The sequence below is a fragment of the Manacus vitellinus genome, unplaced genomic scaffold (genome assembly GCF_001715985.3).
Source record: "Manacus vitellinus isolate BGI_N305 unplaced genomic scaffold, ASM171598v3 scaffold_14_pilon, whole genome shotgun sequence".
NCBI lineage: Eukaryota > Metazoa > Chordata > Aves > Passeriformes > Pipridae > Manacus > Manacus vitellinus.
The window spans coordinates 855,902-883,339 of NW_021939063.1; the positions used below are offsets into that span (position 1 = coordinate 855,902).

The 27,438-nt window shown below is 47.6% G+C and overlaps 1 protein-coding gene across 5 annotated transcripts in view; it reads right to left on the minus strand.

Moving 5' to 3' along the window:
* Positions 1 to 3,623: 3,623 nt before the first annotated feature.
* The window catches only part of GRM7 (glutamate metabotropic receptor 7), a 241,955-nt gene continuing 218,140 nt past the window's right edge, over positions 3,624 to 27,438 (minus strand). The window contains exons 9-11 of one of the 5 annotated variants that reach the window (XM_029958223.1): positions 23,797 to 24,043; positions 19,056 to 19,148; positions 3,667 to 3,749 (exon numbers count right to left, since the gene is read on the minus strand). In XM_029958223.1, the coding sequence (XP_029814083.1) occupies positions 19,078 to 19,148; positions 23,797 to 24,043 (318 nt within the window). In that variant the 3' untranslated portion in view covers positions 3,667 to 3,749; positions 19,056 to 19,077. Of the gene's footprint in view, positions 3,750 to 14,445; positions 14,978 to 17,492; positions 17,978 to 18,660; positions 18,909 to 19,055; positions 19,149 to 23,796; positions 24,044 to 27,438 lie in introns of those variants that run through there. The other 4 variants (XM_029958219.1, XM_029958220.1, XM_029958221.1 and 1 more) reach the window with 4 other exon arrangements.

A 27,438-nucleotide genomic window follows, 5' to 3' on the forward strand; every position in this document is an offset into this window, starting at 1 on the left:
TGCTAAACATCTTATAGAAAAGGCTATTTACCAAAAAACACTCAGCTGTATCAAAGCCTTGACAAAATGCTCTCCTAGAAATTAATAAATATGTTTGATTAGCACTTTCATGGATGCACAGATTCTGTATATGGGAGCATTATAGTGCATTTCATTATATATAAAGGCAATTAATGTCACAAATGAAGACTAAGATTTGACTCCAGCTAAATAATTGTCATTATCTATCATATAACATGCCCAGAAAGCTTAACTCTGCAATGATTTTTATGAACAATAAACTTGGCATTTACATACCAAAACAATTTGGTGTAATTCAGACTTAATAATAAATGGCAACAAAAAAAAATCACTCCCATTCTTCAGGATTTTTTCCCAGCACAATCACATGGGCATTTTTCACAGTGTGTTCATCATGATGAGAAGGGAAAGGATTTGTTCTCTGCAGTGTGTGCTGTGCTCCCAGGGCAGAGCCCCAGAGTGGGTGTGTGCCAGGGGCTGCTCGGGCTCCTGGTGTCCCAGCACCCTGGGGAGGTTATTCCATGGCTGCTGCCCGGATCTCTGCCAGCTGAAGGATGGCTTTGCACGGAGGTGCAGAGCCCGTGGTCACCTCCTACTCCATGTCCACTCAAATCATCCTCCCTCTGCTCCGAGGGCTCTGTGCTGCAGCTTTGCCTGCACCTAATTTTGCAGTGCCTACGAACACAAGCTCATGGGGTTTCTGGGAAAATCCCACCAGCTTTCCTCATCCAAACATGAAACATTCCACTGACAGCTGCCATTTACAGCACATAAAACTTGCAGTCTTAAGGCAAGACCCAGCTACCTTTGCATCTGTTCAGGTCACTGGTGTAACACCACATTGACAGGGCCCAAACCAGTACCCTGACACCAGTGTGGGGACCAAACCAGTACTGTAACACCAGGGTAGGGACCAAACCAGTACCCTGACACCAGTGTGGGGACCAAACCAATACCATAACACCAGTGTGGTGACCAAACCAGTACTCTAGCACGTATGTACTCAGTGAGTAATGACATGAGGATGTTATGAGAACAATGGTAATGCTGCACTGATGCCAAGTACAGTCAATTGTAAGATAAAAGACTCTAAATGGAGTTAAAGGCTCATTTAGTTGTGTTTGAAAATGAGCTGTGTGGGTGTGCGAGTGTGGTGTGGTGCAGCTTGTGGAATAAAAAAAAGGAAATATTGATCAACAGTGCACAGTGCAACATCTTCACCTTGTGCCAGCTCTTAAACCAGTGCCTTGCTGGGCTCAGGGACTCACTGCAGAGTTTTAATGCATAGATATAGGGGGTGGAGGTAATTTTTAAAATTACTAATGCGTTAATATAATTAAATATAAAAATATGTAACTTTTTAATACAAGAAGCATGATTGCATTTTAAATTTTGTTTATAGATGTTGTAGCAGGATGCCCTGCCTGAGATGGGGTCCTCAGTCAGAGGGATAAAACATCAGTGGCAACCTTTAACAAAATGCAGCTCATGAACCAAAACACACACCCTATAAAAATAAAATAAACAGGAAAATAAAAGGTTCGAGTTTTTTTCTCTGTTGGATCTAATGCACCGTGAGCTGGGAAAAGAAATTAAAACCCCAATCCCACATCACTCTCTTCCAGCAGCACCATTTCCTCTTTGCACCTCAGTCTCCCCTTCACCAAAAAAAAAGTGAAAAACAGACCAGCAAACTATTTTTTTGCTCATTCTGAAAAAAAATTAGAGTCTTTGAGCAAAATCATTGTTTGATGGTAATGTACTTACCTAGCCCAGCGCTGGCTCTGTCCTTGTGATTGTGAAGAAAGGAAAACACTGCAGAGCCTCTGCCTTCATTATTTGCTGGTAATTAGTTTGTTGCTAACAAAGCCTTTACTTGGGCGGAATTTCATCTCTTGTCAGCTGTAGTTCATTATTAGATCTATGAATATTAAAACCCCACCAAGGCCTTGCACCAGCCCCTGCAGCGCCCAGAGCCAGTCGGGGCTGACGTGGAGATCTTCATCACTGTGCCTCGGCCTCGTGGCACAGCTGTCAAATCTTCTTTTGATGCTGATTAACTTCATCAGGATAATTGATCAAGTTGTCTGGAGCAAATGGGAGGCTAAATACCTTCCCGAGGCTCTGTCACACCCCCGAGCTGTGGTTCCTGTGCCAAGGTGATGTGCAGGTGCTGGGCCGCAACAGAAGGAGTTTCCTCTCACCTCTTGCCTCGACTTTTCCCTTTCCCTCCCCAGCTCACCCAACCCTTGCCTGGCAGATTGGCTCATTAATTGCTCCCCTAATTGTGTTCTGTGCTACTGTACAGAACATCCTTCAAAGGCATCACAAACCTCAATGGCTGATGACAGCTTTGGAGACATCAAACACCGACTGAAAGGTTGTTTTTGTGGGACTCAAACTTGGATTTTGGGGTTCTTTAAGATCCTGAAAAGTGCCTTTTAATAATTTTTTCCTCCTGCAATCAGCTTCCAGCTCCCTCAAGACCTTTTCCAGACCTGCTTTCTGTGCACCTCTGTGTCAGGTTTTTGGATGTTCATCTGACAACGTCATGAAATAAAGGTTAGTCACAAGGGGGGAAGGGGGAGGGAACAACTGAAAAAATATATTTATTGGAGTAAATAAAAAAAAGTTAACCAAAATCCTTTATTGATACATTCTTGGATAATATCACAGGATCGAGAGAATGGAAAGGGAGGGAGGAGGTTGCGGCAAAGATCGGTTTCACTAAATTGGCACATAAGCAGCAAGATTAACGAAATTACTTATTACAAACAGTATAAAACATACATGCTTCTGTAAGTCCTTATCACACTGGTCAATCATGGTGGGGCATCAACAGAGAAAAACCTCAAGACATGTAAAAGCCATATTCTTTCCTCCAAATATCATAATCATTGAAATTATTGCAAAATAGTCATATACCTTAAAGAAAAGAACAAAATAGAACACAAATACAAATATCAAACATAAATTATTAACATATACCATAAAATACATTACTGGCATGCATTCCAAAGATCAAGACCTCTACTAAAACTCAGCAAAAATCCTTCTGCTTCCTCTGCAGCCCATCGGAGGTGTGAAGGGGGGACTAACTTCGCCAGCACAGTTTTTGGTCTTTAAATTCTTTTTTGTTTGTTTGTTTAGTTAGAAAAAATAAGGTATATGGATTGCAGTGATACAAGAGTAGTCATACAAGTCATGTACACAGGTCTGAGCTCCTCAGTTGCCGGTTGGTTTGAGAAGTGCCGAGAGCACAGGGCCTCATGAAACTGTGCATCCGAAAAACAAACAGTGACCTCGGAACAACATGGATGGCGATATGCAAAAATCCTCACAAACTGTACAGAGAGTTCAAAAACTTGCAGTCTGGAAGTACATAGAAAGACAGAATTAGCCCCTTAGAGTCCTTTGTGGCCGGCGTGGGGCCGGTCCCCCCGCGGCCTCGGCGGCTCCCGCGGCCGGAGCAGGCCCGAGGCCATGGCCGGAGCAGGCCCGAGGCCCGGCCGATGGCCACACCGGTGCGGCCGGAGCCCGGAGCAGGCAGGAGTTCTTCGTAAGCAGCCGTCAGAGCCGGGGCTCCCCTCACGCCGTCCCGGGCGCCGCCGGGCCCTGCCACCCCACGCGGGGGAGGCTGCGCCAGCGGGGCAGGGAATCCTCACCCCGGAGAGCGGCCTAGATCACCAGGTTGTTATAACTGACGTACTTCTTTTTTGCAGCAGGGCCTGCAAGAGAAGTGGAGAAGGGTCAGGGCCCGCGGGCCGAGCCCCTCGGAGGGGCTGGCGCTGCTCCCACATCCCTGACCCCCTCGGACCAGCCCGAGCCCCGTGTGCAGCTCCAGCCGTTCCTACAAACCCCGTTACCACCGATGGAGTTTGTGAGGCTCCTGCAGTCTGGGTGACTTCAATGCCGAGGCACCACAACTAGATCCTGTTAAGATTTCCTTTTTCTAAAAACAGTGACGTTTTCACCAACTTCTTAAATCTCCTGGGCTAAACGTGGCTTTTCTCATGAATAAAGCAATTCTGATTCAAGTTTATGACTTCTGAGAATTTTTCAATATGGGAATGAAGGTACCACCTTCCCTAATTATGACCTTCAAATCCAATCTGTTTGCAAACAGAAGGAAATCAAAGCAGTCAGGAGAAGGAAGAACCTCATGAGCTCTGCTACATGCTCCTGTCAGGAAAATCTGCAACTATTTGCAGCTGAACACAAAGCAAAATGTTCTGTAGTCGTATGGCAACACTGACAGATTCAGGACACAGAATCACAGAATATCCTGAGCTCGAGGGACCCACAAGGACCATCCAGTCTGACCCCTGGCCCTGCCCAGGACACCCCAACAATCCCACCCTGTCCCTCAGAGTGTTGTCCAAACCCTCCTGGAGCTCTGGCAGCCTTGGGGCTGTGCCCACTGCCCTGGGGAGCCTGGGCAGTGCCAACCACCCTCTGCAGAAAAACCTTTTCCTGAGATCCAACTGACCCTCCATAGAGGTAAAAAAAAGAGCCTGTATTTACAGTTTGCTAAAACACTCAAGCCTAAATCCCACTGTCTTTGAGAGAATTTGGCATAACTTAACCATTTGCTGAACATTTTTGGGCTGCTAAACTGGGACAGACTGCACTCTCCTTTTGGGATATTTTTTTTAGGATAGAGTATGTTTCATTGTAAATCTTTCTCAGGAAGATTTAAGAGATGCCACGGAAGGAGAGGCGAGAGCAACAACTGAGTTTGCTCTGCAAAGCTGCTTTTCAAACTTGGTTTTGGGCATCCCAGGGCTCCTCTGAGCCTCTCTGCTAAGCTAGATATTTTCCATGGTGTTCACTATCTTTTAGTGACAAAGAAATTATTTTACTCCCAAGGCTGGTATGTAAGAATCTCTCATGTAACTCCAGCCCTTTGCAGTATTATCCTGAAACCCCAACTCAGCTGTTTTCTCATGCCCCAGACGAGTCAGAGCTGTCTGTTCAATCAAGGGCTGAGTCTACAAAGTGCTGATCATCTTCAGTTCCCATTAACTTCTCTTGGACACGAAGGTGTCCAACATCTGCCAGGATAAAACTCATTATCCTCCAAGGCTACACTGCAAATATCCAATAAACTGTGGAATGCTATTAGATGCTGAAAAGGGGTAAAATGAGCCTAGGAAAAAAAAAGTCATAACGGAACAGGTTGCACAGTAATTCCATGTATTATTTTGTGATATAGTTCAGCTTAACCCATTACATGCTCCAATTTCCAATAGCAGCAGTTCCTGTGACAGAGGTTTGGATGCTCTCCACTGCTGGTTCCTATCATGTCACCCCTTCACTGTTTCCCGGGATGTTACTCAGCCTTTCAGCAAACCTGATCTTTGTGCTGATGAGTTTTCTTACCAATGCAGCCCCAGTAGCTCAGCTGCATTTCCAATAGGACGGTGAACCACTGGTGCCAGAGGGATTGAGCCAAGAAATGCTGTGGATAATGTGCACCTGTGGGCTCTCCGTGGAGAGGTGGGCTCTGAGCTCAGACAGTGCTGGCACGGCTCTGCTTCACCAGAGTGATGCAGCTGACAAAAGTATCATCCATAATTTAGACTAAATGATCAATAAAAGCTCCATGGTTATTTTAGGAGAGGAATCTTCCTTGGCCTTAAAGGCTGTTAGGCCAGAGGAGATCATGTCTCCTGATGGCTTTTGGTGCATTTCACTGCTCTGCTCCTACACTAACTGCAGGAACCTGGAGCTCAGCCCATGTACAATTCCAGACACACTCTGGTCTTGAAGACTTCAGGAGAGAGACTGTCTACTTTGATAACAAATCTCTACTGAGTTGAAGCTCATCATTATCACTGGCAATTAGCACCAGGTATGGATTTGATTTTCCTCAAAGAAATTAATTTGCATGAAAATGGGGGACGCTAATGAAACATCAGCGTTACCAGGATTCACTGTGTTTTAATCCAGGAGACAGGAGCATTCCCTGTTCTTCAAACGGGAACAGATACACATCTCCCACGCTCTGTTGCCGTTCCTGTTAATGGGTGACGGCTTCCCAACAGTGAACACACATTGTCCTCTTGCAAACAACGTATATAATTAATATACATATAATTATGTCAGCCTCGGCTGGCCATTGACTTGGACACGCTGGCAGAGAGCCAAGAGTTGCACATGCAGAATCTGCAGTGCTGGACCATTCCCTGTGTCCAGAGAGACACAGGCCAGCTGCATCCAGCCCCCTTTCCCAAGCCTGGTGTGAAGGAACACACAAACAAGCGGTGGGATGAATGGGGACTGACAACTATTTCTGAGTACAGAATACCACGTGGGAAGGAAACATCCTGGATCCTGCCCGTTTGCAAATAAATGTACTGGAGGCATTTAAACTGTGTAACTTGTTTGGAAAAAAACCGGGGACCTTTCTAAAGAGCCTTAAAGACCCTAAAAAGAGGCTTCCCATCACCACTCCCCACGAGTGCTCTTCTCTGATAATTTTCTGCTAATTAGCGGTGAAAAGTGACAATGTTGGTAGGAGAAAGAATCAGTCTAAGGGATACCCAGAGGATACAGTCTCATACACAGTCAGGGCCATTGCACAACCTCCAGTTCAGTCCAGCCACAGGTGACCACAGAGAACCACAGAATCACTGGGGTTGGAAAAACCCTCCGAGACCATCAAGTGTGACCTTCAGCTGACACCACCACGCCCATTAAACCACAGCACTGAGTGCCACATCTGCTCATTTTTTGAACACTTCCAGGGATGGTGACTTCACCACCTGTTCGCTCATTCAGTGAAGAAATTTCTCCTAATACCCAACCTGAATCTCCCCTGCTGCAGCTTGAAGAAGTTTCCCCTTGTTCTATCACTGGGTTGCCTGGAAGAAAAGCCTGACCCCCACCCTGCCACATCCTCCTGTCAGGGAGTTGTAGAGAGCAATAAGGTCCTCCCAGAGCCTCCTTTTCTCCAGGCTGAGCCCCCCCAGCTCCCTCAGCTGCTCGTCATAGGATTTATCATCACACACCCCCATAAGGCAGAGCACAGCAAAGGATGCTCCAGCTCCCATTATGATTTTGCTTTTACTGGGCTTGGAAAGAAAATTATTTTGTCCTGACAGAGGCATAAAGAGGCCCCTTGATCACCAAAACCCCAGACACCTCCCAGCACAGCTTTACTTTAGGATGTACCTGTGTTCAAGAGCCTGAAACCCCCGTGAGCTCCGAGTTGTCCTCTCAGTTATGTGCTGTGCCTTTCCCCACTCTCCGTAAGTGGATCCCACCCTCCTGCCTTGCAACCATCCGTGTGAAGACACCTACAGCTTGCAGCAACACCACCCCAATGAAAACAACCTGCACAGCTGCACGTGGAAACCAAACAATGCTTCCTTAAAGCAGTTATTAATTAAACCCCTTTTCTTTTCAGCAGTGGGGGGCAGTGAGAGCCTACACCCACCCCCTTCCAGAAGGGAGCAACAGGATTGGAAATAGCTGCATCTCTGTGCCATGACAACATATTAAAAACAAATACTCAGAAGCAAAAAGCCTCTTTGGATATATAAGTTTCATCACTTGACTGGTTTTCATTATCTTGAGCACAGGCCACAAAGAAAGGAGCTGCCACAGCATCCCAGAGCAAGGCAGAGTTGTCAATACTGACTCAGAGTGAGATTTAATCACTTGCACTTCAATTTTATGCACATTTGTAACCTCTTCCATGCTTAAAGAGAAAAGATTTACAGTGCAAGAAATGAATTTTATTGCAGCCCCCAGGCATCTCAGGCTATCAAACGTATGAGACATCATCTCAGCATTCCCAGCTCTGAGCAGGAAGGGACATTGTGATGGCTCCGAGCCTGGAACTCCTGCTCTGATTCCCTCTGCAGTCACTGTGGCAGATAATTCTTACCTTCTCTCTTTCTTAATTCTGGCTTAGAAACCCATATCATTTGTGCCAGGCAGAGCGGAGGCTGATTATTAAATCCTACTTCTAGTCCATCTCAAAGCGAAATGGGTGTACATGGCTCCTCCTCCATCTCTGCCAGAAAGACAGAGCTGTCCCCATGCTCTGCTGCCTTTAAATTGGGGAATTTAAATGAGAAAGAGATGAAAGCAACAGGCCTAAATGATTCTACATGCTTGCCCAAACCCCAACAAATGGAATGAAGCTTGGAGAAAATAATTTTAAATTTGGTATCTAAATGTAAATGGATTGTTCTATCACATTTTGACATCTCTCTGTTGTGCTGCCATGGTGTACTGGCACCTTATCTGGCCTCTAAGTGCCTGCAGTTGTACAAACCCATTTCCCCCCTGTGTGGGGGGTCCTTGCAGCCTGAACCACGTGGTTTTTATGCAGATGAGCACACGGAACCTCATGTTTTAATGGCATGTGAATATATTAAATTACAAATATAATATTAGTGGAAGTGTGTTCCTCCTAATTGCTTCACAGCCTCCTCTTCTCCTCAGTGACACCATCCCCAGCTGTCAGATCTGTCACTCTCTAGAGCAGTGACAATCAGTGCCTGGGTGCTGAGGACAGCCAGGAATAGTGGTGATGTTCCAGGCATGGGGAGGTTCAACAGCAGGGCACAAACAGCAACAGGGCAGGAGAAAGTGCTCAAGGGACTCTTTGTGTCTCCTGATCACTAATTTATCCAGTACAACTGGTATGATGGCAACCTGGTGCTGAGTTGGACAGTCTACTGCATCTGTTGTTTGATGTGTCTGATGGACACGGCCCTCTGGATTCTCCAGTGGGATAGCTGGATGGATTGTCCTTAGGAATCACTGGAAATCCCAAAGCTGGCCAAAACCATCACAACCCAGGTGGGGCCATACAGGCACACTTTCCTAGGTGCAGGCACATAATACAGTGCCTATGGTTAGAAATCTAACCAGCTGCCACTAAAATGCCAAATGCTACAGGAGATAAAGCCAAAGCAGCCTCCCCCACGTGTGCACAGAGCTCACTGGGGAGACAAGGCCAGGTTTTCTGCTGGCTCCACTCAGCTAACCTAGGCAGGGTGGCTGGAGCCAGATGTCCAGCCTGGCTGTCCACTCCCAGCCCGGAATGCCGCCCAGGTGTCTCTGCTCCCAGTCTGCAGAGCACTGATATAATCCATAAGCTGCTCCAGAGGGGAATCAGGAGGTGACACTAGTGGCCAGAGGTCAGCAGTGAGTGATTAATGCCAAGAAAGCAGCAGGAGAGGAGAGCCAAAGCAACCCGCTTTACACAGCCCCGCCAGCCTGGATCCACCTGGCTCCCCTCGGGGCCTTCAGAATGCAATTAATAACAAAAGTATTGCTTCACATCGTTAGAATAATGGTGTTTATGCATATGCATGCAAATACCCTGCTCAGAGCAGGGCTGGGCACATGCTGCAGGTGTATTTCTGTCTAAAGAACACTCACTGTCCATCACTTCACATGGCTTCCCCTTCTGAATTCCTCATATTTTATCCGAGGCTCATTTTACCTGTAGGGCTTCCTTATTACTCTCCCTTTTAGACACGGCTGTTTACCCTCCTGTCACGCAGCCCCTGAGCACAGCCAGCCTGCAGAGCTGCTGCAGGAGTGCCACAGCTCCCTGGGAGCCTTCCACACAGGGCATTGTCACCACTCGGGCAGGGCAGCGCCGGGCTAATGCAGCTGTTACAAATACTCAATATCCTGGGCTCTTTTAATGAGGATTCCTTTGAAGTTCCCACGAGGATTTAATAGGAAGGAAGAGTCTGACCTTGCCAGTTCCCCAGGCCACATGGGGATTTGAAATAGGTTTTTCCTTAAAAAGTCTGTTTTAGCTTATAAAGCTTTCAAGTAGTAGCAGCTCTTGGGGTGTGTGTTTTTAACTCCCCACTTTTGTTACGATGCGCTTTCTGTGAGAACAGGGAATGTATCTAGCAGAAAGAATAATAAAGGCAGTTCTTGGGTGGGATAATGGCATAATGATAGAATCAGTTCAGGTCAAAGTGGCAAAAACATGACCCTCTTAAAGCCTAAGACAGCATGGGAGGGTTGAGTTCATACAGTAAGTGTTTGCTTTGGCATCTTGCAAACATGTTGGATTGAGCCCAATCTGCTGGTGAACTTTTATATCCATAGGGATGAAGGAACTCTAAGCTCAGGCAATGCAGGGAAAGCAATTCTATTAAACACTTGCTTGCACTGCAGTACAAAGCCAGACAATTCTGACCTGGTTTCAAGCAGAATGATACCCACTCATTCCAGTGAAACAGGCTTTCCCAGGGAATCCCAGGAAGGATTGGAGCTTATCACACCCCTCACCCTAAAGCCACAGAATGATGTAAAGGTCGTTCTGCACAGTCCGTGTGCACGTGGCAGCTCTTTGGAAAGAGGAAAGAAGAATGAAGGGACTATTTGAAAGTTGGGCATGTTTTCATCTCATGTTCCAGATAAATAACAGACTCGAGCTCGTGCACGGAGCTCAGAGCCACAGGGCTCTGGCACAGGGGAACAACCACAGCTCTGTGTGCTGGGAAGCTTTTCCTGATGGCATGGGATAACCAACACACTGCCCTGACTCTGCTCCTGGAGAGCAGACTTAAGCTGTCTACAAAGACAAGTAAGGGAAAATCCTACAGAATGTAGCACAAACCATACACTTGCTGTCTTTAGGACAGTGCAGTGGTGAACTCCCAGTTCAACTCCAGCTCTCCAGACAGGCATGGAATTGCAATCCACTGAAATCCCACTCCTGCTCCAGTCAAGGGCAAAGCACCTCCCAGTTTCAGCACAACCAGCATTGCTCACCCTAAAAATTTACAGTACAGTATAAAATAATGTGGAAAGTTATTGGTTCCTCACAACACTTGTATAGCATAGTCCCCCTTGGACACAGGGAGTGCTTCAGGTCTCTCTGGTTTTCCACCACTCTGCTGGAAGCACCCACGTGCCCCCACAGTCCCTCTCCCTGCCCACACTCCCAGTGCTGGGATCCCAGGGGCAGGTTCCTTTCCTGGGCAAAACACATCCCTGAGGAAAGTTACTGAAATCCAGGTGTCTCTGGCAGGAGACAGGACCGTGGTAAGGGCAAAACTCAGTGAGGAAACTCAGTGAGGAAATGTGCTCCTCTGAAAAATATTACAAAGTTGTGCACCTGTATTACTTGTAAAACCAGGGCTATGGGGTGTCCTGGGATATCCCCCAGCACTGGGCTGTGATCTGTATTCCCTGTTTTCACTGACAGGAGGTGGCACTCACCATTTCTAACAGATTTCCCAGGGCCAGGGCCAGTTCTCTGTACACAAACAAAGCACATTTATCTCTCTGCCTCGGAGCTGCTCATGCCAATACCTCTGTCAGCCTCAATAAACTCCCTTTGTTAAGCTGGAGGGATGATCCAATGCCTGTGGTGACAGGCACTGCTCTGGCCTCCCGGGGCTGTGCTGAGGGATCAGCTCTGCCTGCCACCCCTGGGCTTTGCAGGTGTTATCAAGGTGGGCACCTGCAGAGATCAATCCAGAGTCCTTCCTCTGAACTTTCCCATCTGAGCCATTAAAATAAAATGTGACTTTGAGTCACAGAGTAGAGCCAGACTGTTTATGGCCTGAAAAATCATCAGGGTTTTGCCAGACAGAGAATATGAGATTGAGATTTGGAGTCAGGAAATAAGATTGTAACAGAGGATTAGTTGTACCCTTCCAAATAAAAGCTAAAATCAACAAAGTAGGTACTGCTGAAGAACATCAATCTCGAGCATGTTTGGCTGCATCTTCCCCAATCTCCTCCTTGTCTGTTTGCAGATAAAAACCTCTGTGTCAGGTGAAGCTTGAAAGTATCAGCGAGAGTGGGATCAGAGGATGAACAGCAAGAAGGCTTTATCAACACTTCCAGCAGTGAAAGATTGCAGAGAGGCTTCAGGAAGAGCTGTGTTTGTGCTCTGAGAGTGGGATGTGGTCAGGCCATGGGGGACAGAAATCCTGCTCCAAGTGCAGCAGAACGTGAGGATGGAAGTGGTTCCCAGAGGACAGGCAGAGCCACTGTACAACCCTCACCCCAATCCCATGCCCAGTGTCTCACCTGCACCGGCCTCATAGGTAGCTGGAGAAGTGCACAGGATCTTAGGAAATGTGTCTCCAAATCTGTATGAGATTATGGCAGGGGAGAAACAAACCCAACTCCTATTCCTTAATTGGAGCCAACGGTACAGAAAACCCACTAATCCAAACTACCTCTTTAATGTTTCTGTTTGAATGCTGTGGACTGGAAAGATAACAAACAGAAGCAAATTATTTTCACCTGATTAAACCCAAGTAATTAACAGCACTTTGGTTATCTCACCTGGAAAGCCTGGCTCTGGGAGAGCTGTTAGAGCCATGTGTGAAAACAGTTTGCAGGAAACATAATCAAAATTATGACCTGAGTGATCGGCTAAAACATCCCAAAGGAGTCCTGGAGTCAGAGCTGTAAGGAAACAATTCACCTCTGGCTCCTGACTGTGTTCCAGAGTGTCCCCACTGCCTTGTCCCAGCCCCAGGGCACGGCTGGGAGCTCTGCAGCCGCCCTTCCCCTCCCAGCATGGCCCTGGCACTTCCCAGGACATCTCTCCATCATTTATTTCTCCTGCCATCCTGTGATGTGTTACCCCCTTCTCTCCAGCTACCGAGGACCAACACAACCCCCCCCCACACCAAATCCATTCCCAAACAGCACCTTTTGGTGGCCAGTCCCTATACCAGCAACACCCCAGCTCTTCTCCATGCAAATCCCAGTGTTGTGACCCAAGCAGATATCCAAGAATCAGAGAATCATAAAATGGTTTGGCTTAGAATGGACCTTAAAGCCCATCCAGTTCCACCTCTGCCATGGGCAGGGACACCTTCCACCAGCCCAGGTTGCTCCAAGCCCCGTCCAACCTGGCCTTGGACACTTCCAGGGATGGGGCAGTCACAGCTTCTCTGGACAACCTGTGCCAGGGCCTCCCCACCCTCACAGCAAAGGATTTCTTCCCAATATCCCATCTAACCCTACTCTCTGCCAGTGTGAAGCCATTCCCCCCCTTTTCCTGCCACTCCAGGCCCTTGTCCAAAGTCCCTCTCCCTCTTTCTTGTAGCCCCTTCTGGTCCTGGAAGGCCACAATTAAGTCACCCTGAAGCCTTCTCTCCTCCAAGCTGAACAGTCCCGATTCTCTCAGCCTTTCCATGGTTACACAGTAATCAGACAAGTCATAATTTTCTTACACCCAGGAACTCCCCTCCCTTCCTGCCAGCTGGCCTGCTCCAACTCCTTGGCAGAGTTGCTGGTAACAAACATCCTAACAGGAAAATCAAGAATGTTCATGAGGTGCAAAGAGACTAAATTCCCTGGAAAATGTATTCCTGGTGTATGATTCTGTTACACAGTGTCTAACAAAATTACACTCCGAGCTGCACTGTTTAACAGCTCAATTTTGCTGCAATCAACATTTAATTTTTTAGCAGAAAGTCTTGATTTCAAATACCCTGGAAATGTTTAACAGCTGATATTAATAAGAGCCCAGATTTAATGCAGGGCTCTTTATGCCAGGGACATGATAAGCATCGTGACAAATGCTGTAACCATGGCAACTGTATCTTTTTATTTCTTTTTCCACTGAACAGCAAGAACACACATCTCAGTGGATGCAGTGCCAGACTCTGCTCCCAGGTAAGACCCAGAGCTCTGAGTCACAGAGGAGTAACTCAGCCAAACCCCAGAATGCCTTTCTTCCCTATTATGTGTCTCCACTGTGTTTCATGGACAGTTACATGTATTTAACCTAATTCCCTTCCCTTTTTGTTTTGCTCTATGGCAAAAAATACCCCCCTGCCTTTGTTCCTTGCCATCAGAGTGGAAAACAATCAACCTCACCCCAAAGTCAAAACACCTCTTTTCATGACCAAAAGGATGCTCTCCTCTAATGTGCCCCATACATTGCTGGGAGATGCCCACATTTCCTTCCCTGAAGCCAGTAAAAAGAAACAAACACCCTGTGATGTTTTCCAGAGAGTTCGGGTGTGAGAGCAGCGCCTGTGAGAGAGAAACACTGAGAAAACTCAATTTCTGATGTGCCACTGCTTTGATTTGCTGCTGCTTCCTGGCCCCCAAAACCCAAACAAACCCAGGCCCCTGCTGCACAAATATATTCTCTGTTTGCTCTCCGTGTCAACAGGAAACAATCTCTGCCTCCTTTCCAGGGTGATTTCTGTCAGTGGCAGAGGAGTGCTGGGCTGTGCCTCAGTCCCTGAGCTCCCACTCCCCCAGTCCATCAGCGCTGTCATTCCCCAGCCCTGCACCACAATCTGCCACGGCTTTGTTTGCCACGAGGTGACAAAATATATCAAGGTTTGGGTAGAATCCCCAAAGGCACCCAAGGAGGCTGGAGCAGCCCTGTGCAGGCTGTGACACAAACACAACCCCTTGGCCAGAGGCTGGAGCCATCAGGGGATGTGTCAGTGGCAACAAAAATGGAAATAATTCCCATTCCAAAAGCGGCCAGATACAAGTTCTGCTCCCTGGTGCCTGGGTCGGGGAGAAAGGAAACAGGACCCCAAATCCTGCAGGTCCCAGGCTGGGGAAATGCCAGGGACTCCACTGGAATCGAGGTGAGAATGTCAGGTTCCATTTCCCAATCCCACAACTGTTCCCTGCTCCTGTCCCTGACCCTGAGTGGGGTGTGGGTGCTCAGGAGAGCACAGCAGGGACAGGGAGGGAACAGCACCAGCTGAGCCCTGGCACGGTGACATCTGCCCTGTCTGGGAGAAAGGGAGTCATTAGAAATAGATGGAAGAGAAGAGAGCCAAAAGTCTTGTCTTTTTCCTGATATTACAATTTATAAATTTGACAGAGTCTCCCTGAGAGGATGTAAGGACTGATAAATTAATCAACGGGAGAACTCAGAGCTACTGAGAGTTTACCGAGTAAAAAAGCAAGAGAGGGACTGGTCCATGAGGTCTAACTATATCTGCTCACTCTTCCTCCAAATTTCCTAGGGAAAAAAAAACACATAAGAAGACAAACAGAAAAAATGGAATGAAATATGAATACTTATACACTAATTAATACTCAGTTGTTCCTCACAAGCATCTAACCCTACTTTTAATATCCAAGGCACTTCTAGCCATGAATAATGTGTTTTTATTCAGACATCAAATTTGAAGGTGATGGTTTAAGTGCCCTAAGAATTTTAATTTTTAAAAAAGGAAACAGTCTGACACTTCCCTGCATATTTACAAGTCTTGTGTCATGTAAGTCATGAAAGGTGTGAGACAGTCTGCAAATAATTAATATGGGAGCGTGCAATTGTGTGAATGTACGAAAGTGCACCATCCAAAGTAGTTATTTTTAGATGTAGAAAGAAAGTACCGTGATCCCCAAATGTTCAGACAGGAGGGAATGTTCTATCCAAGGCCTGGAGCCCCTCTGCTCTGGAGCCAGGCTGGGAGAGCTGGGGGGTTTACCTGGAGAAGAGAAGGCTCCAGGGAGAGCTGAGAGCCCCTTCCAGGGTCTAAAGGGGCTCCAGGAGAGCTGGAGAGGGACTGGGGACAAGGGATGGAGGGACAGGACACAGGGAATGGCTTCCCACTGCCAGAGGGCAGGGATGGATGGGATATTGGGGAAGGAATTGTTCCCTGTGAGGGTGGGGAGGCCCTGGCACAGGTTGCCCAGAGAAGCTGTGGCTGCCCCATCCCTGGAAGTGTCCAAGGCCACGATGAATCTCCAGGCAATACTTTTAAAATAAGCATATCAGTGTTAGAAGAATTTATGATGTTTAGTTTTCCAGTCAGCCATTCCAGAATCAAAATATATGCCGTGAAGAGCTGTCAAAGACAATTTTGACTGCAAATTCTCATTTCTTAGCAGCCTCCACTGAACAGAAAATCCCTCAAGTGAGGTTAAACACAGAACACTTTTTCGGGATGAAACGGGCCAGATTTAAAATAAAAATGACGCTTCAATCCAGCAAATAATTATTCTCCACCACACACCCAAGGGCCTGATGAGCTACAGAGCATCACAGACCCACAGCCTTCAAAGAGCTGCCCTTCCCCAGGGACCCCACTGCTGGGGGTGAGGGGGGCTCTGTGGGCCCTGGGCTCCCAGGGAAGAAGGACAGGCATGGAAAATCCTTGGCACTTGGGGGTACCTCTGTTTACCTCTTCCAGCATAAGCCCAGGATCAGTTTGAAACCACATCATGACTCATATCACAACAGCTTCATTCCAGAGCAATCTCAGTAATTGCATTTATATTCTAGGGGAGATGTGACCAAGACACACGATGACTCCCCAGGTGTGGGGCTGCACATCCCTCACAGACTGTCTGAGCACTTGGCAATCACAAGGGACACTCCTCTGCATGCTGATCCAGCCAAGAAGGACTTGGGAAGCAACTGGAAAGCCTCTGGAAGCAGCACACTGTGCCCAGCCCCGGGAGGGGAGGTCCTGCCCAGCCCAGCCTCCCTGGCTCCTGCTGTGACTGGAGCTGTGAACCAGCCCCAGTGGTGTCAGTGCCCAGCTGGGTCTGAGAGCAAACCCAGAGCTCACACACAGCTCCAGGGACTGGCCTTTCCAAAGGAATTCAGTAAGGATTGGAGATGCACTCACTGCCCAAAGCAGTGCACAGGGCCAGCCTGGGGACACCGAGAGGAATTCCAGAGGAATGCAGAGGCCAAGGTCAGGACAGGTTCCTGCTGAGCTGCTCCTCCCTGCCCTCACCCCTGAGAGCCTCGTGCCCAGCACACAGCGAGGGGGGAATCTTGTGCTGCCTGGAGATCTGGGAAGGGAGGGAGAACAGAGCTGTGGAGCCCTGCACTGGGAGGCTCCAAAGCCCAAGGGACTGATCCAGGTCTTTCAGATATCAAAAGTACTTTGGTCACTGGACCGCCTTTTCCTGCTGCCCTGGATCAGGAGAAAAGTGCAGCAGGCATTTCTGCAGCACCAGCTGTGGCTCTCCAGAACATTGACTTTCCCTGCCTTGTTCAGTGATGGACAAGCCACCTTGACCCAGCTACCACACAGAGCTTTTCAAGCCTTGTATTTTCAGCAGTCTCTCCAGCAGAGAAGTCCTGTTTGTCACTCCCAGGAAGCAATTTAAAGCATTATAAACACAAGTTTAAACACAAACTCTGTGCATCACAAGCAGAAATTGATACAGTCACGTCAGGGCTCAGCTCTGTGTCCATACCTACCACAAATAAGTTACCAGCATAAACAAGTGTCAATTTACAACCGAGTTGATGTTTTCCTGCTATCCCTGCTTTGTTTTTAATACAGTGTATTGTTTCCTGCTGGTTTTCGTTTTGTATTCCTGGAAGAACAAATCAAAGCAGCAAGCAGAGCTGCAGCAGCCAGAGCCACCAGCCCTGCTGGAGCAGGAGTGCTCCGGGGAGGGATGGGGAACAGAGCCTGGTGCAGAGGAGCTCTGGCAGGACCAGTGCAAGCCCAAGCCAGCCCTGACCATAGCATTTTCACAGCTTTTCTGAACCAAATTTTAAAATCTGCTCAAAGAGTCTGAATGGCCAATTTGCTTTTTTTAGGACTTGGATGACAACGTTACTTGTGTGCCTTTGCAGACAGCAATGCCTCATATTATTTCCACTATTACATGGAGAAAATTAATGTTAGAAATCCATGTGAGCTCCTAATTATTTTATTTTCAAATGCTTGTGCTTTTTTTTTTCCAGTTTTTTGTTAAAAAGTGATTTCTCCACAGATTAAGGCGTCTTCTATCTCTCTCCTTCTCATCTCCTTCCTTTAACAATTTCATCTTCACATGGCTGCCCTTTCCTCTTTCCCATTTCATTTGCAATAATACTTTGAGTGGCCCCTTCTCCTCCTCGACTGCTTTGTTCCATTTCCCTCCAGCCCAGCCATCATCACCCTTCCTGACTCTGGCCCTCCGATGCTCCAGGTCATCCCGATGTTCATGAAGAGCTTCACACCTCAAATCAGCCTTTCTGCCTGAGCTGGGAGTTGACATAATGGCCCTGATTCAAATACAATAAAACCAATCTGAACACTCCAAGGACTAAATTGAAACTGGAGCTGGGGCAATTTACACCACCAGAGATATTAGGAATCTTTTTTCCTGTGACTCAGAGACTCAATTCAAGCAACATTCCTACCTTTGCTGATATAAGTTCTCATCTATGAGGAATCAGTGAAACATTCTGAAGGCTGAATAGTCATTTCTTCAGGCCCTCAGTGCACAGCACCACAGTAACCAGATCAGCACCTTCCATACCTGGGCTAAGCCCAAAGGAGTGGGCAAAGTCCCAAAGAGAGGGACAAACCCCCTGAGTGCACACAGAATTGTGAGAAATAGCTGTTAAAGGTTGTTAGTAATTTTTCCCCAATGTCAAAGGCTTTCTTGTTCCTCTAATTGCCCTAGAGCAGCAGGAATTCCTGGCCGATGCAGTCACAAGTACCAAGTGAGCTCACACATCACCACGAGGGCAGCCACAACACTCAGGAAAAGTCAGTCCTCAAAAATTGTTCACCTGTGGTTCCACAGCAGCAAGTGGTCACTGGGCTCTCCCATGGGGAAAAGAAGGTTTTGCAAACTTTTTTGGAGCCATTTTTAATTTTAGAGTAAAGAGGGTTGCTCAGCTCACATGTTGGCAAATGTTATTTTTGTGCTACCAGGCAAACCTGTGGGTAGAGATGCTGGAAATGACTCAGAAAACATTTTGTTACTTGTTAGATCTGGTGGCCAGAATTAACTTTTGATCGTTTGTTTGTTCCTTTTTTAAATGGTTATTGAATATCTCCATCTTCAAAAGCTCTATTGGGATCCACCCCCAGTGGTGGGAAGCAGGAGACTACCAGGTGCTGGTGCTCAGGGATCCCAACACAGGCATTGGAATCACCCACGTTATGGGTCTCCCCTTTTCCAGGAAAGCCTTCCCATGGCAGCTTCTGGTAATGGATTTGTGAACAATTTTTAAGTTAGATACTTGTTTTAACATAGCTGCACTAATGAACATTCTGCATATAACTATGTATATAATAATAAGAACCATCATCACTTGTGAATAAAATAATAAGAAGCTCGGTTTTCCTTACCTTTTTGGAAAGCAGGCAAAAGCTATACAGTAGGTGGAAGAGTGTACCAAGTAACAGACTTTTGAACACTCTTTCTTACTGGTGGTATGCAGTCTGAGGGAAAGTAAATACATTGGTCTGTAGGATCTGTGCACAGCAAACTCTTCACAGCTGCCCTGCCATGAGCCCGTGACACTAATCCGGCTGCAGAGCTCGGATTAGAGCAGTGCAAAGCTGAGAGCACCAGCACAGGAATGAGCTCTGGGTAGGCAACAAATGAACCAGTCACAGAGTCCAGGTACCTCTGAACATGGGAGCAGCTGCTCACACAACAGCAGCTCTGGTTGGTTATTTTTTTCCTTCCTCTCCCCTGAACGAATTCTGGGACATTTTGGCTTTAGTTTCAGTTCTCCCAGTCCCTCCTCACCAACACAGCCACTCACAGGCTCCTCAGCATTATCAACAACCAGATTAGTGTTTTCCTACGTGCCCTCAGTGCTGTTAAGGGTGAAGAGCAGTGAACACACAAACAGGACATGCTCGTGATCCACAGGCACCATCCACAGGTTAATGATGGGAACCCACAAGCTCAGTGTTCATTCTCAAGGATGGAGAAGAGTGAGGATGGACACAGAGTGCCCTCAGTGCCCCTGGGATGGACACAGAGTGCCCTCAGTGCCCCTGGGATGGACACAGAGTGCCCTCGCTGCTGCTGGCATGGAAGGGGCCGGCAGTGCTCAAGAAAGCGCTGTCAGAACACAGACCATGCAAACAGTGCCTGGTGTGCTGGGGGACGATGCTGTGACTGCACCTCCCCACTAAAAACTCAATCAGCTGCCAACTAAGTTCTAATGCTGAAAGAGGGGAAATTTAGGTTAGAATTCTTCCCTGTGAGGGTGGGGAGGCCCTGGCACAGGTTGCCCAGAGAAGCTGTGGCTGCCCCATCCCTGGAAGTGTTCAAGGCCAGGTTGGACGGGGCTTGGAGCAACCTGGGCTGGGGTTAGGGTTAGGGAAGGTGTCCCTGCTTTGATGTCCCTTCCACCCATCTGCAGCTCTGTGAAGGCAGACACTGCTGGCCCAGCCCATGGCAGGCACAGCCTCCTCACTGCCAAGGCCCCGGGCGCTGATTGCCGTCGCTCTGTCGGGTGAAGCCATGAATTAAAACAAGCTGCTTGGGAAAAGGAGTAATTACATGTAAATCTCAATATAAGTTAAGTATGGGTTGGAGGTTCAAATGTTTCTCTCCCAGTCTGACACTCTGCTCCTGCAGCACAAACAGGAGCAGACACAGCCCAGCAGAGCATTCACTGTCTGCTCCAGCTCACACTTGAGAAGCGCCTTCTCAAACAGGGGGAAATCCAGCCAAAGACACACGAGAGCAGGATGAACTCATGTGGACAAAGCTGCTGGGCACCAAATTCTGCTCGTCCAAACCTGCAGCAAACATGCATCAGGGGGGCAAAGCTGTGAAAGGAGTGGAAGCATGAACGTGCCAGATGGCAAACCAGAGACATTTCCTAGATTGAAAACCTTGGCCTTAATATATCACATCCAGCAGGAAAGCCCTCCCACAGCATGGCTGGGGAGCTCAGCTTGTGAAACTTCTGATTTCCCACAGATCCTAAGAAAATCTGGAACATGGAGAGTCCCTGTTCCACAGTAAGTGGGCTGTGAGGTCACTGCACTTGGAGTGATTCTTCTCCCATGTTAATCAGTCTCTTCTTTTATACTCACACTAAACCCCCAGTGTGTGAGTCCAGCTCTCCCAAGTGCTCTGCACGTTTGTTTTGGAGCCTGAATTCCTGCAGATGCCCCCAGAGTTGTGTGCAGAGGCTGCACATGATGCTCAGCATCACTGCTGAGAACCACCTGCTCCTGGGAAGCCACTCAGGACATTTATAGGCCTTCCAGCTTTACAAGCACATCTTCAGTTCATTATCTCAGAATGGTTTGGGTTGGAAGGGACCTTCAAGATCATCCAGTTCCAACCCCCTGCCATGGGCAGGGACACCTTCCACTGTCCCAGGCTGCTCCAAGCCCTGTCCAGCCTGGCCTTGGACACTTGCAGGGATGGGGCAGCCACAGCTTCTCTATTCTTTTCAAATCTGCTAAATCATGGAGATTTTTTCAAGGCTGTTTTTCTGTAAAACCATCCACATCTGCTTTTGGTTTGACTCTGGCACGTGAGTAGGACAGGCCATAAATCTGGGCTCAGTCACCAAATTGCCCCATGTCTGGAGGTACGTGAATCCCATGCTGGTGGCTCCGTGCTAGTTGGTTCTTGGGAGATGTGAAAGATTTGTGTCTTTCCAATAGAAATGGCAACTCCAGTCTCCAGCACCTGAGCAAGCAACAGCAGCACTGGGAAACGGAATAGAAAATCAAACTGGAAAACCCAACTGTACTTTTACACCTGTGAACAGCCCTGGCAGCGAGGCCAGCCCAGCCCCAGGTTTGCTCTGCGCAGTGTTGAGGAGTCTCTGGCTCAGCCTTTAACCCCCTTCCACTGATTTCTCTTACCCTGCCCACGGGAGCTCCAGAGGAGCCTGGCAGGGAACCAACAAGCAGAACTTCCCACCCTGGGGCTGCTCCCAGGGCAGGTCCCAGCCAGGAGAGGCCGTCGTTGGCCATCGCTGGGGAGCAAAGCAATTGTACAGAGAGACACTGCAAAGACATCCTCTGGTGTTCTTTTGAAAGAAGATACTTGGGATTTTAAAAAAAGTAGGTAAATGCTCCTTGTGTTGATGCATCTGGGGCAATTTTTTATCCATATTTCCTATTTTCCAATTGGTAAAACTCTGAAAGTTTCCTTATTTGCTGCATAAAATATTTTTTCAAAGTTAAATTGCTATAAAAACATCAAAACCATCTTTAAGTATGGACAGCCTGATCAGGGCATCAATCAGTAACCTATTGAACACTATAGGAAACCCCCAGTGACTGCAGTAGTTACACTGGGACCCAAACATTTTAAGTACAGTAGTTTATTTCATTTGATTTTCTAATAACAGTTTTTATGAACACACATACCCAGGGAATGAACTAGAAGTGGTAGGTGCAGCTGATAAATGAACAGATGAAACTCCAGATAAATAATTAAAAGGTTTAAAAGAAAATGTATTTTCCAAACCATAAAAAAAAAGTAAAAGGCCAGTACTTAGGAAAAACATAGGAATTAATATATTGAACATTTCCTGGCTGGCAGGGTTAACAAATGAATTTATATTCTAGTCTATAGCTCTAGATGAAAAATGTTGTATTTTAGCAGAAACACGGGGGTTAAGTGGGCAATATTTCTTTTCAATAAACATAACTCCTTCCCAGGGAAAAATCTGGTTGTTCTTTGGTGGGAAGGGGAAATACTGTCAGAAGTCTGAGACCAACAATAAGATGCAGCACAAGAGAATGAGACCAGGAGGGGACATCTCCAGGCTGGGGTTCCCACAGGGCTCTGCCTCCACACTGAATTGCAGCATCACAACTGGGGTAGTTTTCTTGTGGTTCAAGTTTTGAGAGGAAATTTTTTGATGTTTTGAGTTTTCTGGAGGAGAAACTAATTGCAACTCACTTGACCCAAACACTGATTGATGAAGTGCAGCAGCAACACACATTGCCCTGCCCTGTCCCAGCTGACTTAAAATTCTCTTCTCCTTCCTTCCCTTCCTTGGCAGAGGACCCTGACTGTCACTGGGTAACACTCCAATGAGGAGCTCCATTTATTTCCTCCTGCACTGAGGGCTCTGCTCAATATAACTGGAAGAGGCCAAATATGGTCCTTAATTTACGAGAACCATTTCCTCCCTGTCTCAGGTCGGAATCTCACAGAGTTCAGCTTCCAAAGCCAACTTTGGTGTTCCCAGTTAGAATATCCTTTGTACACCTGCATGATGAGACATCAGAGAAAGGCACTCCTGGGGTGAGTAGCGGGAGGCAAAGTGCTGTGTCAATGGTTTGCTGCCTGTTCCCACTCTGCTCTGGCAGCAGAGCTGCTCCGGGCAGATCTTCCAGCAGCAGTTGGGAGACGAGAAGTGGCAGCGGCTCCGGCAGCTGACGGATGAGCAGATCCCGGGCAGGGAGAGGGCATTTCTCCACATCCAGATCTGTTTTGCACAAAAACTGCAGACGTGCCCAAACCTTCCCAATATGCTGCAGAGCCGTGCAGCTGTCTCCTTCCTCAGCCCCTTCCAGATTCAAATGCAAATCAAATTTGATGGCCTCAGTCTGTAATTTCGTGCTGCGCAATCCCCTGCTATGCACATTAGGGAAACTGGAAGCGTCTTTTCCATCTATTTTCCTTTTAAATCGCTGGCAAGATTTGCATTAGGGCCGGATAAAATCCCTAAATGGGAATCTTCAAGGACTGTGACAGTTTTGCAAAGAAACTTTGCACGAAAGCAGATGATAACTGAGGTTAGCAGAGTTATCAATGAGTTTGGTCCTTGTCCCTCCATCTGCCCTGGAACCTGTCCCTGCCAGGGCGAGTTGGGCACAGGCTGAGGGGTTCGGTGCCCAAGGGTGCTGCTGATCTCACTCACAGAGGAGGGAAAGGAGGAGGAGGAGGAGGTGCTCACAGCTACCAAACCCACTGCGAGGAGTCGCTGCCAACCGGCACAGCTCAAAAACGCGGGGAGGAAATAAAGAATGAAAAGAAACATGAGACTTCCAAAACCTGCAATGGAGGCGGCCGAGGAGCATGAAGGCCCTGCCCGCGGGTGCCAGCCCGTGCCCCCCTGCCCCATGCAGCCCCGGGGGCCGTACTCACTGTTGGGGTCCACGCTCTCGCACAGCTCCGTCTTGGCCTCGCCGTTGGGGCGGTCGCTGGGCTTGTGGGACAGCCGGGAGGACATGGTGGCCGCCGTCACCACCGCCTTGAAGCTGCGCTTGCGCTTCTGCACGTTGAGCTCGGGGTGGAAGATGATGATGTAAACCTTGGGCATGTAGAGCATCCCCAGCGCCACCGACGCGCTGAGGTTCATGGATATCGTGAGTGTGGTGGTTTGTATGTAGAGCTGGGGGACACAACAAGGAGACACTGTTACACACCGGGGCACTGCGGGGGAACAGCAGCTCAGACATTAAATAACCCCTGACCAGCAGTTTGGAACCAGTTTGCAACCCAGGGGTGTGAGCTGAGAGCTCTGCACTGCAAACACCACGAGGTCCAACACAAATCACCTGCCTGAGCCATCAACAGCCTCTGTGAGGCTCAGTCCTACACACTTCACTGTCCTTACCAACACAGTTCCCACAGTATGGTACAGTACAGCTTCTGTCTCTTTGTTTGGACTGAAATAATTCTGATATAAATTAAAACTTATGGCAACTGTAAGCTACAAAAGGGGAACTATAACAACATAGCTAGTAACACTTTCTTGCTTTTAAAAACACTGAGGAAAGTGGGATTTTCTCAGCTTTCCTGTACTTTAATTCTCTACAGTTCATTGAAACAACTTTGCAGAGAGTACACAGTGGTTTCTGTGCTCATGACATTCAGTTATGCTCTTTATTAAGAAAAAATTGCGTATTTTTAAGTCAGACAGTGGGTACATCCTGAGCACCTCACCAGCCACAGGCTCCCTGACGTGGTTTTCCATGGGCTACTCCAGTGGGGAACTGGCCTTACTGAGAGGTGACTCACCCTGGGGAGGGTTTGACCCAACATTTTCACCTCAGTCCTGGGCTGCTGCAAAAGCTGGAGCAGCAGAGCCCCGGGCAGGGGTTTCTCCAGCACACACGGGTGTTAATTTTTCTTTCTTGCTGCAGTGAAGGGGTCGAAGGTGAAACGATTATTTAATCAAAGGGGTCTTTTGCAGCACCTCCCAGCCAAGTTCCCACCTTGGAAATGCTGATGGGAGATAAAAGGAAAGGGAGAAAGGAGCGTTTGTAGAACAAGGCAGGCTGAGTGACACACAATGCTGCTCATGACAAATGGGAGCTGTGCAAAGATAAGGGAACTAATAGATATGCTTATTATGCAGAGCCTCAGTTTTATGTGTTTTATCTCTGCTTTGTGGTTTTACCAGTCAGACATAAAAATGCAGTTTACGTGAAACTATTTCATTTCTTATTTCACTTCTTCTGATAAACTCTGGAAAGCGCTTTAGATGAATGCAAATGGGTGACTTCAAGTACAAAGGATCAGATTCAACCCACAATGGGACTCTAATAACTCATGTGTGCCTTTTACAGCTGGTTGGTGAGCCTGGCAGCTCCCAGACCTGAGATTAAATTAAGAAATTAAGATGCAGATTTAGTGGGAGATGCTCCAGTTTGACATGAATGAGAACTGGGATCGAGCTGATCCAGCCTGGAGGGGAGAAGGCTTTGGGGTGACCTAATGGGACCTTGCAGTGCCTGAAGGGAGCTCAGGGGAAAGGAGAGAGACTGTTAACAAGGGTCTGGAGTGCCAGGACAAGGGGAATGGCTTCCCACTGCCAGAGGGCATTTTGGGATGTTGGGAAGGAATCCTTCCCTGGGAGGTGGGGAGGCCCTGGCACAGGTGCCCAGAGAAGCTGTGGCTGCCCCATCCCTGGAAGTGTCCAAGGCCAGGTTGGACAGGGCTTGCAGCAACCTGGGCTGGTGGAAGGTGTCCCTGCCCAGGGCAGGGGTGGAACTGGATGAGCTTTGAGGTCCCTTCCAACCCAAACCATTCCAGGATTCTAATTGTTACCCCTGAGAAATGAAGGCTTTCTAAAAACAATGGGATGTTGGTCTGTGCAAGTCCCCTCCCATGGAGGGTTTGAAGCCACATTTCCCATGACAGAAGGACAAAGTCATTCTGGAGGATCACCCTCACTCACATCTCCTTCTCTCTCAAGCAGATTCTGAATTTTGACAGATTTTGACTTCCCACACTGTTACAAATGCATGGACTTTGAAGCAGGCACTGGAGAAAACCCAACCCTGAGGACATCATTCACATGCAAAAGCACCCAGATTTTATCACTTCTTTTACATAAGTGATTTCCATTTGAATTTTAGATTTCTGTGTTTTCCAGATTCTTGCTTTATTCATGCAAATGACAAAAATTACCTTCAAAACCTTGAGAGAAAATTAGACTGGTCTGGAACACACACATCTAATAACCAGCAATTTTTACAGGACAAATTATATCAATGGATGATTTTGCATGAATGTGATTTCTCTGGGAAGAAAAGCACTGCAGGATCAGGCCTCTGACTCTTTGCTAACCCAATGGAAAGATTTCCAGCTGCTGGGCCATGAGAACTGAACTTAGAGTTTATATAATAACTGAACTGATGGCTGCAAATTTAGAAAAGTCCCTTTAGGAGTCAGAAATCCTTTTTTGTACGCTAAAGCTTTGCCTTCAGTCTAATCAGGAGCAACTGCTCCTTTTCTCCAATTCAGCTTTCTAATTATGCACTGAATTGTGTTATTTTGCAATATGGAAATAAAGTGGTAACTTGAGATATTTTTGGACTCGTGTTATTACAAGCCAATTTATCTCACTTTTATATGGGAATTAAAACAAATGTTCTTACAGATGAAGTAGACAGTTTATAAATCTCCCAGAAGGCTCTTCCAGGTCATCTGAAGATTCCATCTCATTCTCTACATTATGTTGTGTAAATATAAGAACGAGAAACACTTTTTAATAAAAATGAAAATTAGCTTCCACTGCTTTATGTGCTTGTAAAAACATGGGAAGTAAAAAGTCCTGAATATCAATGTGCTCTCAGCCACCCTGGTGCCTGATGCCACTGCACAGGCTGTGTGGGGAGGGAAGGTCCTGCAGCACCACCCTGCTTTGGGCAGCACCCCCCTTCACTGAAACAACCCCCAAACCAAACTCTGCTCCCGTTTCCCTGGACAGTTTGATTTGTGGAAGTTTCAGGCACAGCCATGTCCTTGCACAAGGATTGCACACTCTGTTGTCTGGGAAATGCAGAATGTCACACGTGTGGCAGCTCTGCCAGCTCTCTGTCCTGCCCTGGCTCAGCAATCAGGGGTGGGAACAAGATGATCCTTAAGGTCCCTTCCAACCCAACCTGTTCCATCATTCTATGATGTGGTTTTACATTTATCATGACACCTTTACAGACCTTTGCCTTCCTGTGCTCCTGTGCTCCAGAGTGCCCTTGGCACAGTGTGAAACAACCCCTGTGCCCTCTGCAGTTCCAAGCCCACCTCACCTCAGGACCAACACCAAGTTCCTGTGAACAGCATTTCTGAACAGAAGGATAAACTCCTGGTTACCTCCTGGGTCAGCTGTGAAACAGCCGTGCTCATGTCCAGCACTGCGTGTCTGTGTGCCCAGGGAACTGTCACCAGCCCAGGGACAATGCCAGTGTCACCAGCTCAGTGCCAGTGTCACCAGCCCAGGGACAACACCACCAGCCCAGAGACAGCGTCACACCCCGAGCAGGGCAGGGTGTGAGCAGT